General features: G+C 47.9%; 1 protein-coding gene across 1 annotated transcript in view; it reads right to left on the bottom strand.

Annotated features, from left to right (window-relative positions):
• The window catches only part of LOC132394274 (contactin-associated protein-like 5), a 1,716,192-nt gene that overhangs the window by 472,099 nt on the left and 1,227,197 nt on the right, over positions 1 to 16,896 (bottom strand). Inside the window, exon 14 of the mRNA XM_059970198.1 lies at positions 13,225 to 13,381. Within this exon, the coding sequence (XP_059826181.1) occupies positions 13,225 to 13,381 (157 nt within the window). The remainder of the gene's footprint in view (positions 1 to 13,224; positions 13,382 to 16,896) is intronic.

Below are 16,896 nucleotides of genomic sequence, written 5' to 3'. Positions count from 1 at the left end.
ACCGGTGTTGTGCTAGAGACAGATACACTGACCAGTGTGTGGTAGAGGCAGATACACTGACCGGTGTGGTGGTAGAAGCAGATACACTGACCAGTGTGGTGGTAGAAGCAGATACACTGACCGGTGTGTTTCTAGAGACAGATACACTGACCAGTGTGGTGGTAGAGGCAGATACACTGACCAGTGTGGTGGTAGAGGCAGATACACTGATCGCTGTGGTGGTAGATGCAGATACACTGACCGGTGTTGTGCTAGAGACAGATACACTGACCAGTGTGTGGTAGAGGCAGACACACTGACCGGTGTGGTGGTAGAGGCAGATACACTGACCAGTGTGGTGGCAGTGGCATATGCACTGACCGGTGTGGTGCCAGAGGGAGATACACTGACCGGTGTGGTGCTTGATGCAGAGACACTGATGGGTGTGGTGGTAGAGGGAGATACACTGATTGGTGTGGTTCTAGAGGCAGATACACTGACCGGTGTATTTCTAGATGCAGATACACTGACCGGTGTGGTGGTAGAGGCAGATACACTGATCGCTGTGGTGGTAGATGCAGATACACTGACCGGTGTTGTGCTAGAGACAGATACACTGACCAGTGTGGTGGTAGAAGCAGATACACTGACCAGTGTGGTGGTAGAAGCAGATACACTGACCGGTGTGTTTCTAGAGACAGATACACTGACCAGTCTGGTGCTAGAGGCAGATTCACTGACCAGTGTGGTGGTAGAGGCAGATACACTGATCGCTGTGGTGGTAGATGCAGATACACTGACCGGTGTTGTGCTAGAGACAGATATACTGACCTGTGTGGTGGTAGAGGCAGATACACTGACCAGTGTGGTGGTAGAGGCAGATACACTGATTGGTGTGGTGCTAGAGGCAGATACACTGATCGGTGTGGTGGTAGAGGAAGATACACTGACCGGTGTGGTGGTCGAGGCAGATACACTGACCGGTGTGGTGGTAGAGGCAGATACACTGACCGGTGTGGTGGTAGAGGCAGATACACTGATCGGTGCGGTGGTAGAGGCAGATACACTGACTGGTGTGGTGCTAGAGGGAGATACACTGACCGGTGTAGTTCTAGATGCAGATACACTGATTGGTGTGGTGCTAGAGGCAGATACATTGATTGGTGTGGTTCCAGAGGCAGATACACTGATTGGTGTGGTTCTAGATGCAGATACACTGATCGGTGTGGAGCTAGAGGCAAATACACTGATCGGTGTGGTGGTGGAAGCAGATACACTGACCAGTGTGGTGCTAGAGGCAGATACACTGACCGGTGTGGTGGTGGAAGCAGATACACTGACCAGTGTGGTGCTAGAGGCAGATACACTGACCGGTGTGGTTCTAGAGGCAGATACACTGACCGGTGTGGTTCTAGAGACAGGTACACGGACGGGTGTGGTGCTAGAGGGAGATACACTGACTGGTGTGGTTTTAGAGGCAGATACACTGACTGGTGTGGTGGTAGAAGCAGATACACTGATCGGTGTGGTGCTAGAGGCAGATACACTGATCGGTGTGGTGGTAGAGGCAGATACACTGACCGGTGTGGTGGTAGAAACAGATACACTGATGGGTGTGGTGCTAGAGGGAGATACACTGACCGGTGTGGTGGTAGAGGCAGATACACAGATGGGTGTGGTGCTAGAGGCAGATACACTGATCGGTGTGGTGCTAGAGACAGATACACTGACTGGTGTGGTGGTAGAGGCAGATACACTGACTGGTGTGGTGGTAGAGGCAGATACACTGACCGGTGTGGTGGTAGAGGCAGATACACTGACCGGTGTGGTGGTAGAAGCAGATACACTGATCGGTGTGGTGCTAGAGGCAGATACACTGATCGGTGTGGTTTTAGAGGCAGATACACTGATCGGTGTGGTGCTAGAGGCAGATACACTGACCTGTGTGGTGGTAGAGGCAGATACACTGAGCGGTGTGGTTTTAGAGGCAGATAAAGTGACCGGTGTGGTGGTAGAAGCAGATACACTGACCGGTGTGGTGGTAGAGGCAGATACACTGATCGGTGTGGTGGTAGAGGGTGATACACTGACCGGTGTGGTGGTAGAGGCAGATACACTGATCGGTGTGGTGGTAGAGGGAGATACACTGACCGGTGTGGTGGTAGAGGCAGATACACTGACCGGTGTGGTTCTAGATGCAGATACACTGATTGGTGTGGTTCTAGAGGGAGATGCACTGACTGGTGTGGTGTTAGAGGGAGATACATTGATCGGTGTGGTTCCAGAGGCAGATACACTGATTGGTGTGGTTCTAGAGGCAAATTCACAGATCAGTGTGGTGGTAGAAGCAGATACACTGATCGGTGTGGTGGTGGAAACAGATACACTGACCAGTGTGGTGCTAGAGGCAGATACACTGACCGGTGTGGTTCTAGAGGGAGATACACTGACCGGTGTGGTTCTAGAGACAGATACACTGACAGGTGTGGTGCTAGAGGGAGATACACTGACTGGTGTGGTGCTAGAGGCAGATACCCTGACCAGTGTGTGGTAAAGGCAGATATACTGACTGTGTGGTGGTAGAGGCAGATACACTGATCGGTGTGGTGGTAGAGGCAGATACACTGATTGGTGTGGTGCTAGAGGCAGATACACTGATCGGTGTGGTGGTAGAGGGAGATACACTGACCGGTGTGGTGGTCGAGGCAGATACACTGACCGGTGTGGTGGTAGAAGCAGATACACTGATCGGTGCGGTGGTAGAGGCAGATACACTGACTGGTGTGGTGCTAGAGGGAGATACACTGACCGGTGTAGTTCTAGATGCAGATACACTGATTGGTGTGGTGCTAGAGGCAGATACATTGATCGGTGTGGTTCCAGAGGGAGATACACTGACCGGTGTGGTTCTAGATGCAGATACACTGATCGGTGTGGAGCTAGAGGCAAATACACTGATCGGTGTGGTGGTGGAAGCAGATACACTGACCAGTGTGGTGCTAGAGGCAGATACACTGACCGGTGTGGTTCTAGAGGCAGATACACTGACCGGTGTGGTGGTAGAGGCAGATACACTGACCAGTGTGGTGCTAGAGGGAGATACACTGACTGGTGTGGTTTTAGAGGCAGATACAGTGACCGGTGTGGTGGTAGAAGCAGATACACTGATCGGTGTGGTGGTAGAGGCAGATACACTGACCGGTGTGGTGCTAGAGACAGATACACTGACCGGTGTGGTGGTAGAGGCAGATACACTGACCGGTGTGGTGGTAGAGGCAGATACACTGACCGGTGTGGTGGTAGAGGCAGATACACTGACCGGTGTGGTGGTAGAGGCAGATACACTGACCGGTGTGGTGCTAGAGGGAGATACACTGACCGGTGTGGTGGTAGAGGCAGATACACTGATGGGTGTGGTGGTAGAGGCAGATACACTGATCGGTGTGGTGCTAGAGGCAGATACACTGACCGGTGTGGTGGTAGAGGCAGATACACTGACCGGTGTGGTGGTAGAAGCAGATACACTGATCGGTGTGGTGGTAGAGGGAGATACACTGATCGGTGTGGTGGTAGAGGCAGATACACTGATCAGTGTGGTGGTAGAGGGAGATACACTGACCGGTGTGGTGGTAGAGGCAGATACACTGACCGGTGTGGTGCTAGAGGGAGATACACTGACCGGTGTGGTGGTAGAGGCAGATACACTGACTGGTGTGGTGCTAGAGGGAGATACATTGATCGGTGTGGTGCTAGAGGCAGATACACTGATTGGTGTGGTTCTAGATGCAGATACACTGATCGGTGTGGTGGTAGAAGCAGATACACTGATCGGTGTGGTGGTGGAAACAGATACACTGACCAGTGTGGTGCTAGAGGCAGATACACTGACCGGTGTGGTTCTAGAGGGAGATACACTGACCGGTGTGGTTCTAGAGACAGATACACTGACAGGTGTGGTGCTAGAGGGAGATACACTGACTGGTGTGGTGGTAGAGGCAGATACACTGATCGGTGTGGTTTTAGAGGCAGATACACTGACCGGTGTGGTGCTAGAGGCAGATGCACTGACCGGTGTGGTGCTAGAGGCAGATACACTGATCGGTGTGGTGGTAGAAGCAGATACACTGACGGTTGTGGTGCTAGAGGGAGATACACTGACCGGTGTGGTTCTAGAGACAGATACACTGACGGGTGTGGTTTTAGAGGCAGATACACTGACCGGTGAGGTGGTAGAGGGAGATACACTGACCGGTGTGGTGGCAGAGGCATATACACTGACCAGTGTGGTGCTAGAGGCAGATACACTGACCGGTGTGGTTTTAGAGGCAGATACACTGACCGGTGAGGTGGTAGAGGGAGATACACTGACCGGTGTGGTGGCAGTGGCATATACACTGACCGGTGTGGTGGTAGAGGGAGATACACTGACGGGTGTGGTGGTAGAGGGAGATACACTGACCGGTGTGGTGGTAGAGGGAGATACACTGACGGGTGTGGTGGTAGAGGGAGATACACTGACCGGTGTGGTGGCAGTGGCATATACACTGACCGGTGTGGTGGTAGAGGGAGATACACTGACCGGTGAGCTGGTAGAGGGAGATACACTGACCGGTGTGGTGGCAGTGGCATATGCACTGACCGGTGTGGTGCCAGAGGGAGATACACTGACCGGTGTGGTGATTGATGCAGAGACACTGATGGGTGTGATGGTAGAGGGAGATACACTGATTGGTGTGGTTCTAGAGGCAGATACACTGACCGGTGTATTTCTAGATGCAGATACACTGACCGGTGTGGTGGTAGAGGCAGATACACCGATCGGTGTGGTTCGACAGGCAGATACACTGACCGGTGTGGTTCTAGAAGCAGATACACTGACCGGTGTGGTGGTAGATGCAGATACACTGACCGGTGTTGTGCTAGAGACAGATACACTGACCAGTGTGGTGGTAGAGGCAGATACACTGACCGGTGTGGTGGTAGAAGCAGATACACTGACCAGTGTGGTGGTAGAAGCAGATACATTGACCGGTGTGGTGGTAGAGGCAGATACACTGATCGGTGTGGTGGTAGAGGGAGATACACTGACCGGTGTGGTGGTAGAGGGAGATACACTGATCGGTGTGGTGCTAGAGGCAGATACACAGACTGGTGTGGTTCTAGATGCAGATACACTGATTGGTGTGGTTCTAGAGGGAGATACACTGATCGGTGTGGAGCTAGAGGCAAATTCACAGATCAGTGTGGTGGTAGAAGCAGATACACTGATCGGTGTGGTGGTAGAAGCAGATACACTGACCAGTGTGGTGGTAGATGCAGATACACTGACCGGTGTGGTGGTAGAGGCAGATACACTGACCAGTGTGGTGGTAGATGCAGATACACTGACCAGTGTGGTGGTAGATGCAGATACACTGATCGGTGTGGTGGTAGATGCAGATACACTGACTGGTATGGTGCTAGAGGGAGATACACTGACCGGTGTGGTGGTAGATGCAGAAACACTGACCGGTGTGGTGCTAGAGGCAGATACACTGACCAGTGTGGTGGTAGATGCAGAATCACTGACTGGTATGGTGCTAGAGGGAGATACACTGACCGGTGTGGTGGTAGATGCAGAAACACTGACCGGTGTGGTGCTAGAGGCAGATACACTGACCGGTGTGGTGGTAGAGGGAGATACACTGACCGGTGTGGTTTTAGAGGCAGATACACTGACCGGTGTGGTGGTAGAGGGAGATACACTGACCGGTGTGGTGGTAGAGGGAGATACACTGACCGGTGTGGTTTTAGAGGCAGATACACTGACCGGTGTGGTGCTAGAGACAGATACACTGACCAGTGTGGTGGTAGAGGCAGATACACTGACCGGTGTGGTGGTAGATGCAGATACACTGACTGGTATGGTGCTAGAGGGAGATACACTGACCGGTGTGGTGGTAGATGCAGAAACACTGACCGGTGTGGTGCTAGAGGCAGATACACTGACCGGTGTGGTGGTAGAGGGAGATACACTGACCGGTGTGGTTTTAGAGGCAGATACACTGACCGGTGTGGTGCTAGAGACAGATACACTGACCAGTGTGTGGTAGAGGCAGACACACTGACCGGTGTGGTGGTAGAGGCAGATACACTGACCAGTGTGGTGGCAGAGGGAGATACACTGACCGGTGTGGTGCTTGATGCAGAGACACTGATTGGTGTGGTGGTAGAGGGAGATACACTGATTGGTGTGGTTCTAGAGGCAGATACACTGACCGGTGTATTTCTAGATGCAGATACACTGACCGGTGTGGTGGTAGAGGCAGATACACCGATCGGTGTGGTTCGACAGGCAGATACACTGACCGGTGTGGTTCTAGAAGCAGATACACTGACCGGTGTGGTGGTAGATGCAGAAACACTGACCGGTGTGGTGCTAGAGGCAGATACACTGACCGGTGTGGTGGTAGAGGGAGATACACTGACCGGTGTGGTTTTAGAGGGAGATACACTGACCGGTGTGGTGCTAGAGACAGATACACTGACCAGTGTGGTGGTAGAGGCAGATACACTGACCGGTGTGGTGGTAGAGGCAGATACACTGACCGGTGTGGTTGTAGAGGCAGATACACTGACCGGTGTGGTTGTAGAGGCAGATACACTGACCGGTGTGCTTCTAGATGCAGATACACTGACCGGTGTGGTTTTAGAAGCAGATACACTGACTGGTGTGCTTCTAGATGCAGATTCATTGACCGGTGTGGTGCTAGAGGCAGATACTCTGACTGGTGTAGTGCTGGAGGCAGATACACTGACCGGTGTGGTGGTTGATGCAGATGCACTGACCGGTGTGGTGCTAGAAGCAGATACACTGACCGGTGTGGTGCTAGAGGCAGATACACTGACCGGTGTGGTGGTAGAGGCAGATACACTGACCGGTGTGGTGCTAGAGGCAGATACACTGACCGGTGTAGTGCTGGAGGCAGATACACTGACCGGTGTGGTGGTTGATGCAGATGCACTGACCGGTGTGGTGCTAGAAGCAGATACACTGATTGGTGTGGTGCTAGAAGCAGATACACTGACCGGTGTGGTGCTAGAGACAGATACACTGACCAGTGTGTGGTAGAGGCAGACACACTGACCGGTGTGGTGGTAGAGGCAGATACACTGACCAGTGTGGTGGCAGAGGGAGATACACTGACCGGTGTGGTGCTTGATGCAGAGACACTGATTGGTGTGGTGGTAGAGGGAGATACACTGATTGGTGTGGTTCTAGAGGCAGATACACTGACCGGTGTATTTCTAGATGCAGATACACTGACCGGTGTGGTGGTAGAGGCAGATACACCGATCGGTGTGGTTCGACAGGCAGATACACTGACCGGTGTGGTTCTAGAAGCAGATACACTGACCGGTGTGGTGGTAGATGCAGAAACACTGACCGGTGTGGTGCTAGAGGCAGATACACTGACCGGTGTGGTGGTAGAGGGAGATACACTGACCGGTGTGGTTTTAGAGGCAGATACACTGACCGGTGTGGTGCTAGAGACAGATACACTGACCAGTGTGGTGGTAGAGACAGATACACTGACCGGTGTGGTGGTAGATGCAGATACACTGACTGGTATGGTGCTAGAGGGAGATACACTGACCGGTGTGGTGGTAGATGCAGAAACACTGACCGGTGTGGTGCTAGAGGCAGATACACTGACCGGTGTGGTTTTAGAGGCAGATACACTGACCGGTGTGGTGCTAGAGACAGATACACTGACCGGTGTGGTGGTAGAGGCAGATACACTGACGGGAGTGGTGGTAGAAGCAGATACCCTGACCTGTGTAGTGGTAGAGGTAGATACACTGACCGGTGTGGTGGTAGAGGTAGATACACTGACCGGTGTGGTGGTAGAGGCAGATACACTGACCGGTGTGGTGGTAGAGGCAGATACACTGACGGGAGTGGTGGTAGAAGCAGATACCCTGACCTGTGTAGTGGTAGAGGTAGATACACTGACCGGTGTGGTTGTAGAGGCAGATACACTGACCGGTGTGGTGGTAGAGGCAGATACACTGATCGGTGTGGTGGTAGAGGCAGATACACTGATCGGTGTGGTGGTAGAGGCAGATACACTGACCGGTGAGGTGGTAGAGGCAGATGCACTGACCGGTGTGGTGGTAGAGGCAGATACACTGACCGGTGTGGTTGTAGAGGCAGATACACTGACCGGTGTGGTTGTAGAGGCAGATACACTGACCGGTGTGCTTCTAGATGCAGATACACTGACCGGTGTGGTTTTAGAAGCAGATACACTGACTGGTGTGCTTCTAGATGCAGATTCATTGACCGGTGTGGTGCTAGAGGCAGATACTCTGACCGGTGTAGTGCTGGAGGCAGAGACACTGATTGGTGTGGTGGTAGAGGGAGATACACTGATTGGTGTGGTTCTAGAGGCAGATACACTGACCGGTGTATTTCTAGATGCAGATACACTGACCGGTGTGGTGGTAGAGGCAGATACACCGATCGGTGTGGTTCGACAGGCAGATACACTGACCGGTGTGGTTCTAGAAGCAGATACACTGACCGGTGTGGTGGTAGATGCAGAAACACTGACCGGTGTGGTGCTAGAGGCAGATACACTGACCGGTGTGGTGGTAGAGGGAGATACACTGACCGGTGTGGTTTTAGAGGCAGATACACTGACCGGTGTGGTGCTAGAGACAGATACACTGACCAGTGTGGTGGTAGAGACAGATACACTGACCGGTGTGGTGGTAGATGCAGATACACTGACTGGTATGGTGCTAGAGGGAGATACACTGACCGGTGTGGTGGTAGATGCAGAAACACTGACCGGTGTGGTGCTAGAGGCAGATACACTGACCGGTGTGGTTTTAGAGGCAGATACACTGACCGGTGTGGTGCTAGAGACAGATACACTGACCGGTGTGGTGGTAGAGGCAGATACACTGACGGGAGTGGTGGTAGAAGCAGATACCCTGACCTGTGTAGTGGTAGAGGTAGATACACTGACCGGTGTGGTGGTAGAGGTAGATACACTGACCGGTGTGGTGGTAGAGGCAGATACACTGACCGGTGTGGTGGTAGAGGCAGATACACTGACGGGAGTGGTGGTAGAAGCAGATACCCTGACCTGTGTAGTGGTAGAGGTAGATACACTGACCGGTGTGGTTGTAGAGGCAGATACACTGACCGGTGTGGTGGTAGAGGCAGATACACTGATCGGTGTGGTGGTAGAGGCAGATACACTGATCGGTGTGGTGGTAGAGGCAGATACACTGACCGGTGAGGTGGTAGAGGCAGATGCACTGACCGGTGTGGTGGTAGAGGCAGATACACTGACCGGTGTGGTTGTAGAGGCAGATACACTGACCGGTGTGGTTGTAGAGGCAGATACACTGACCGGTGTGCTTCTAGATGCAGATACACTGACCGGTGTGGTTTTAGAAGCAGATACACTGACTGGTGTGCTTCTAGATGCAGATTCATTGACCGGTGTGGTGCTAGAGGCAGATACTCTGACCGGTGTAGTGCTGGAGGCAGATACACTGACCGGTGTGGTGGTTGATGCAGATGCACTGACCGGTGTGGTGCTAGAAGCAGATACACTGACCGGTGTGGTGCTAGAGGCAGATACACTGACCGGTGTGGTGGTAGAGGCAGATACACTGACCGGTGTGGTGCTAGAGGCAGATACACTGACCGGTGTAGTGCTGGAGGCAGATACACTGACCGGTGTGGTGGTTGATGCAGATGCACTGACCGGTGTGGTGCTAGAAGCAGATACACTGATTGGTGTGGTGCTAGAAGCAGATACACTGACCGGTGTGGTGCTAGAGACAGATACACTGATTGGTGTGGTGCTAGAGGCAGATACACTGATCGGTGTGGTGGTAGAAGCAGATACACTGATCTGTGTGGTGCTAGAGGCAGATACACTGACCGGTGTGGTGCTAGAGGCAGATGCACTGACCGGTGTAGTGCTGGAGGCAGATACACTGACCGGTGTGGTGGTAGATGCAGAAACACTGACGGGAGTGGTGGTAGAGGCAGATACACTGACCAGTGTGGTGGTAGATGCAGATACACTGACCGGTGTGTTGGTAGAGACAGATACACTGACTGGTATGGTGCTAGAGGGAGATACACTGACCGGTGTGGTGGTAGATGCAGAAACACTGACCGGTGTGGTGGTAGAGGCAGATACACTGACCGGTGTGGTGGTAGAGGGAGATACACTGACCGGTGTGGTTTTAGAGGCAGATACACTGACCGGTGTGGTGCTAGAGACAGATACACTGACCGGTGTGGTGGTAGAGACAGATACACTGACCGGTGTGGTGGTCGAGGCAGATACACTGACGGGAGTGGTGGTAGAAGCAGATACCCTGACCTGTGTAGTGGTAGAGGCAGATACACTGACCGGTGTGGTGGTAGAGGCAGATACACTGACCGGTGTGGTGGTAGAGGCAGATACACTGACCGGTGTGGTGGTAGAGGCAGATACACTGACCGGTGTGGTTGTAGAGGCAGATACACTGATCGGTGTGGTGGTAGAGGCAGATACACTGACCGGTGTGGTTGTAGAGGCAGATACACTGACCGGTGTGCTTCTAGATGCAGATACACTGACCGGTGTGGTTTTAGAGGCAGATACACTGACTGGTGTGCTTCTAGATGCAGATTCATTGACCGGTGTGGTGCTAGAGGCAGATACTCTGACCGGTGTGGTGCTAGAGGCAGATACTCTGACCAGTGTAGTGCTGGAGGCAGATACACTGACCGGTGTGGTGGTTGATGCAGAATCACTGACCGGTGTGGTGCTAGAAGCAGATACACTGACCGGTGTGGTGGTAGAGGCAGATACACTGATCGGTGTGGTGGTAGAAGCAGATACACTGATCTGTGTGGTGCTAGAGGCAGATACACTGACCGGTGTGGTGCTAGAGGCAGATACACTGACCGGTGTAGTGCTGGAGGCAGATACACTGACCGGTGTGGTGGTTGATGCAGGTGCACTGACCGGTGTGGTGCTAGAAGCCGATACACTGACCGGTGTGGTGGTAGAGGTAGATACACTGATCTGTGTGGTTTCTAGAGGCAGATACACTGACCGGTGTGGTGCTAGAGGCAGATACAGTAGGGACTGTTAAGAATCATTTAAATAGTCACATGAATGTGAGGAGAATGGAAGGATGTGGACTTTGTGTTTGCAAAGGTGATTAGTTTAGTTTGCTATTTGATTACTAATTTAATTGAATCAGCCCAACATTGTGGTTTGAAAGGTCTATTACTGTGCTGTACTCTCTATGCTCAATGTTCTAATTGAACAATAAAATTGATACCACTCTTGCTAAAATTTTGTGAATATGAAATGGCATCACAAGGTACTTGTTAGAAATTTTCATCTGATTACTTGCAAAATAACCATAAATTTATGAACAGAAAATTATGTTTGATTAATTTTTTTAAGTATAACTAGCAAGATAGAAATGGGAAAAACACAATTGATGTAACATATTCAGATACTTAAAAGACATTTTATAAAGTATCATGCATCAGTTATTTACATGATGTAAAATAGAATCTGGTTAAATGGTTAAAACTAAATTCAGTCTTCACTATCCACTTGGAATCTGCAGGTTAACATACTAAAGGACAGATAATAGGGAGTTACAATAAATTTATTATTTTCATGTGTGCACTTTATCCACACTTCCCTCTGTCTCAGCAAAGCACCCTTCATAATCAAAGAACCATCTCATGCTGATTATTCTCCTCCCTACTGCCTAAGGGCAGATAGTACAACAGCTTGAAAACATGTACCAACAGGCTGAAGGGCCATTTGTATCACACTGTTATGTCTCTTGGAAGGACTTCTAGTACGATAAAGATTAATTTTTGATCTCTCAATCTGCCACATCATATCCATTGACCCATGTTTTCCACCTGCACTGCACTTTCTCTGCAACTGTAATACTAAATTCTGCATTGTTATTGCTTTTTCGTTCAACTACACTGATATACTTATGTTTGGAATGATCTGTAAGGATGGCATGCAAAACTATTTTAACACTGTATCTTGGTACATGAGGCAATAATAAACCAATTAACAATTTGTCGTGAACAAACAGTAAACCATAACTTCCATTAGTGATTTAGACAGAAGGAAGAATGGAACATATCCAAGATATGGGGAGTGATTGATAAGTTTGTGGCCTATGGTAGAAGGAGTCAATTTTAGAAAACCTAGCACATTTATTTTTCAACATAGTCCCCTCCTACATTTACACACTTAGTCCAGCGGTTGTGGAGCATACGGATCCTTTCTTTGTAGGTCAGCGTCTTAGACCTCCAGAAGTGGTCCACAGCAGGGGTAATTGATAAGTTTGTGGCCCAAGGTAGAAGGAGATGGGTTATTAACTTTGCAAACACGAGGAAATCTGCAGGTGCTAGAAATTCAGGCAACACACACAAAATGCTGGTGGAATGCAGCAGGCCAGGCACCATCTATAGGAAGAAGTACAGTTGACGTTTCGGGCCGAGACCCTTCGTCAGGACTAACTGAGTTATTAACTTCAAAATAACTGCATAATCGCTCAAAGAGTTGAGCTGCACATGCATGTAACAAGAGCTGTATAACTCATCTCGTTCTACCTTAGGCCACAAACTTATCAATCACCCCTGCTGTGGACACTTTCTGGAGGTCTAAGATCTGTATGGTCCATGACCGCTGGATTAAGTGTGTAAATGTAGGAGGGGACTATGTTGAAAAATAAATGTGCTAGGTTTTCTAAAATTCACTCCTTCTACCTTAGGCCACAAATTTATCAATCACCCCTCGTAATATGAAGCATGATAGGAGAGTCTGCTCTGACAAAGGCATACAGAATTTGCTAACAGCAGTCATCAGATTAAACATGTATCTAAGATGGAGGCAGATAGGGTATAAGCTGGGAGAATGTGAGGCTATTCAAAATTAAAACAACAAAGTTTGCTCTAAGTAGTGAGGATCTCATAGATCTTACTCTACAAGGGGATGCTGGTACATGGGTTATTAGATGTAAAGATTAAACATGTAGGTTCAGCATGGCCTCCTCTTGTGCCACATTCTATTGATGGAACTGGAGAAGTCAGTATATTTTTGAATATTCAAGGAGTTCAGGGATATCGGGTTAGAACAGGAAAATATCAGTGAGATCTATCAGAACGACATTGCCTCATTTTGAATATCATCATACCATTCATCTCTGTCAGCATCGCAGTTACAGTGATACTTGTTATCCAGACAACTTTCTTCCAACCCACAGGCACATTTCTGAACTCCAGGCAGCGATCCTCCCCAGTAAGTTTGTTTCTCATTGGTCCTCCCAATCCACCAGGTAAACGGGGTTCCACCTGTGAGCAAGCAGAAACAGAGAACAAAATATGATTGAGTCGCCTGAATGCTGCAAGGTTGAATCAAGCCTTTGAAGATTAATTAATAAAACATTAGGAAGCTGGAAATCTGAAACAATGTCAGAATCTCAGGCAAGTACCTCAAACATTTTCTCTTCTCTGCACTCCTATAGCGAAGGAGATATAGAAACCTGAAAGCACATTCCACCAGGATCAAGAATAGTTGCTACCCTGCTGTTATGTTACTATTGAACAGACCTCCTGTACAATAAGATGGACTCTTGATCTCAGTTTATTTCATCATGGCCCTGCACTGTTCTCTGCCTGCACTGCATTTTCTGTATAACTGTAATGTTATATTCTGCACTCTGTTAATGTTTTTCCTTTGTACTAACTACATGAGTGCACTGATGTGATGAAATGATCAGTGTGGATGATATGCAAAGTGAAGCTTTTCACTGTATCTCAGTGCATGTAACAATAGTAAACCACATATCCGTGGAAACTACTGCAAAAGTTTTTTTTGCAATGAAGCTTTGGCCATGTTTTATTTTCTGTTAATATATGCCCAGACATACTGATTATTTTCTGCATTTTCAATCATTGAAGAAACTTTCTATTGTGTAATTAGGATTACTTTGTTAAGGAAAGACATCATTATTCTTTTTTCTTTCTTTTGTCCAAAATAAAGTTACCACATGAACAAGCTGGTAATGACCTACAATCATAAGATCTCCCTCATGCATAAAAAGCAGAGACAATATTATATATATTTTTTTACAGCCAATTATAAGGAACTGGAATATTGCCAGAGCAGAAAAAAAGCTGTGCTAGAGTGATTTCTTTGTCATAGCAACAATACAGATTGTTATAGACATCATTTTGAATGGGTTGTTTTATTTTATTTGCATTAATATTTCATGTTTTTACCTAACATTGTAAATAATTAAAACATATCATTTAGGACCAGTCATAAACAATCATTTCCATTATCTCAGGAGGCTGTGTATCTGCAATGCACAAAACGACCATTCAGCTCATTAGGTCCAAGCCTGTAATTGTGTTTTCCATATAAGACTCCTTTTGATGTCTTCAGTCACTGTCATCATCAGGTTCCGTTTCATTCTTGCTCTTGCGCTTCGCTTTAAATGCTTCACATGTTTGCCAAACAACTTCACAGGGCATTAGGCTCCATATTCCATCCAACCCTAAGCTAAGATGATCCTGCTGTGGCCCAGAAAGCACACCGGTGCCTCTACTTCTGCAGAAGACTAAGGAAGTAAAGGTCACATTACAGCTTTATAGCCCCTGGTTGGACCATAAGTCTCATTTCTAGTTGCCTCACTGTAGAAAAAATGGGGAGGCTTTAAAGAGGGAGCAGAGGAAATTATCTCAGGGCATGTTTTAAGAAGATAGTTTGAATGATTTAGGGCTTTTCTCTTTGGAGTGAAGGAGAATGAGAGGTGACTTGATAGAGATGTGCAAGGTGATAAGAGGCAGAGAAAGAGTGGATAGCCAGAGTCCTTTTCTCAAGGCAGAAATGGCTAATATAAGGGGGCTTAATTTTAAGGTGATTGATGGAAAATATAGGGGGAATATTAGCAACATGTTCTTTACACAGAGAGTAATGGGTGTGTGGTATACCCTGCTAGAGGTGATGCAAGAGGCAGATACATTAGGTTAATTTAAGAAATTCTTAGAGAGGCACATGAATATTAGAAAAATGGAGGATTATATAGGAAGGAAGGAATAGATAATTCTTAGAATAGGTTAAAATGTCGGCACAGCATTGTGGGCTGAAGGGTTTGTTCTGTGCTACAATTTTCTAAGAAATTCAAAAGGTTTCCATTCTCCATCACCAATTTTTATAACTACACCACTGAAAACATTCTGTCTGGACTCATCACAGTGAAGAATGGCAACTTACTGTGTCTGCCCAAGATGGCAAGAAACTGTGGAGAGTTTTAGTACATCTGACAATTTTAAACCTCTTCCTATACCAATACCAATCATCTCATTTGGAGTATTGTATTTAGTTCTGATTGCCTCAATATAGGAAGGATGTGGAAGCTTTAGAAAGGAGATGTACCAGGATAATTCTGGATTAGAAAACATGTCCTATGAGGATAGGTTGTGTGAGTGAGCGAGAGCTTTTGTCTTTTGCGAGGAGGAAGATAAGAGGTGCCTTAATACAGGTGTACAATAGGGTAAGATGGTACCATTTCAGTCAGTAGCCAATCATATTAAACATTGGTTGCTATGGAGGGCCAAAATCTCACGCACAACAACCCAGGCAATGCTTGGAAGCTTTGGAAGATTCTCTGCTTTATGCTCAATATCTATAGAAGGTCAATGTTCAGATGATTGCCATCAAACTAAAATTGGTGGTAAAAGTTGAATAGGATTGCTACTGGATTGTGGTGGATGGTTTAAAATTACTTGAGGAATTGGTTGAAAAGAGACAACCAGATTGCCTTGGAAATGCTGAGGGCCATTGGAGACACTCTGGAATAATGGAGATCAACAGATTTCAGGGGGATGATCAGGAGCTGCAGCAAATGGGGTCAGAGGTGAGACCTCTGACTGGGAAGACTGCAGGAGGTTTGTGACATGATCTTGTGACATAATTTCAAGACAGGGAGAAGAGCCTCTTAGATTGGCACTGTGTTACAAAGACCATGGTATCCCTTTAGTGCTCACAGACAGCCAGCCCCAGCACTGCTTCCAACTGGTACCCTCCTTTTGGTGCCTTCCAATTCCAAAAAAAATGTAACTCTACTCTCAGCTGATGCCAGTCCATCACAGGCAAAACCATCCCCACCATTGAGCTCATTTACAAGGAGCGTTCCCACAATAAAGCAAGATCCATCATTAAGGACTTCTACCATCCAGGCCATGTTGGCTTCTTGCCATGATCATCGAGCAAGAGGTTCAGGAACCTTAGGTCTCATATCACCAGGTTCAGGGACAGCTATTACCCTTCAAGCATTAGGCTCCTGAACCAGTGTGGATAACTGTATTCATCTCAACACTGAAATTATTCCACAATCTTCAGTCTCACTTTTAAGCATTCTGCAATGCATATTCACAATATTCTTTATTTATTTGTCTTATTTTGCATGTTTGTTTGTCAGTTTTTACTTACATATATCTTTTCATAAATCCTATTTTTTTTATTTTCCAATAAATGCCTGTAAGAATATGAATCTTAGGGTAGAATATGGTGACATACACCTATGTATCTTCATACATTGAACTTTGTTTTTGGCCTCAGCAGCATACACAACATCCCTCTCCCACCACCAACTAACTTCTTTTCCTAGACCAACCTAACAAACCTCTCCACAGAATTAAAGGGGGATACATCAGATTTCATTTTTCTAAAGAATAAAGCTCAAAGTTGCAGTTGATCTGCACAATTATAACTTCTTTATTCTAGTATCATCTTTTTGTCCTTATTGCACTTTTTCCAATGATAAATGTGAATATAAGGATTTTGAATTTCATTAAAGCAG

Source organism: Hypanus sabinus, chromosome 5 (genome assembly GCF_030144855.1).
Source record: "Hypanus sabinus isolate sHypSab1 chromosome 5, sHypSab1.hap1, whole genome shotgun sequence".
NCBI lineage: Eukaryota > Metazoa > Chordata > Chondrichthyes > Myliobatiformes > Dasyatidae > Hypanus > Hypanus sabinus.
Note: the sequence above shows the minus strand (reverse complement) of the source record. Positions and strands in the feature narration are given on the sequence as shown.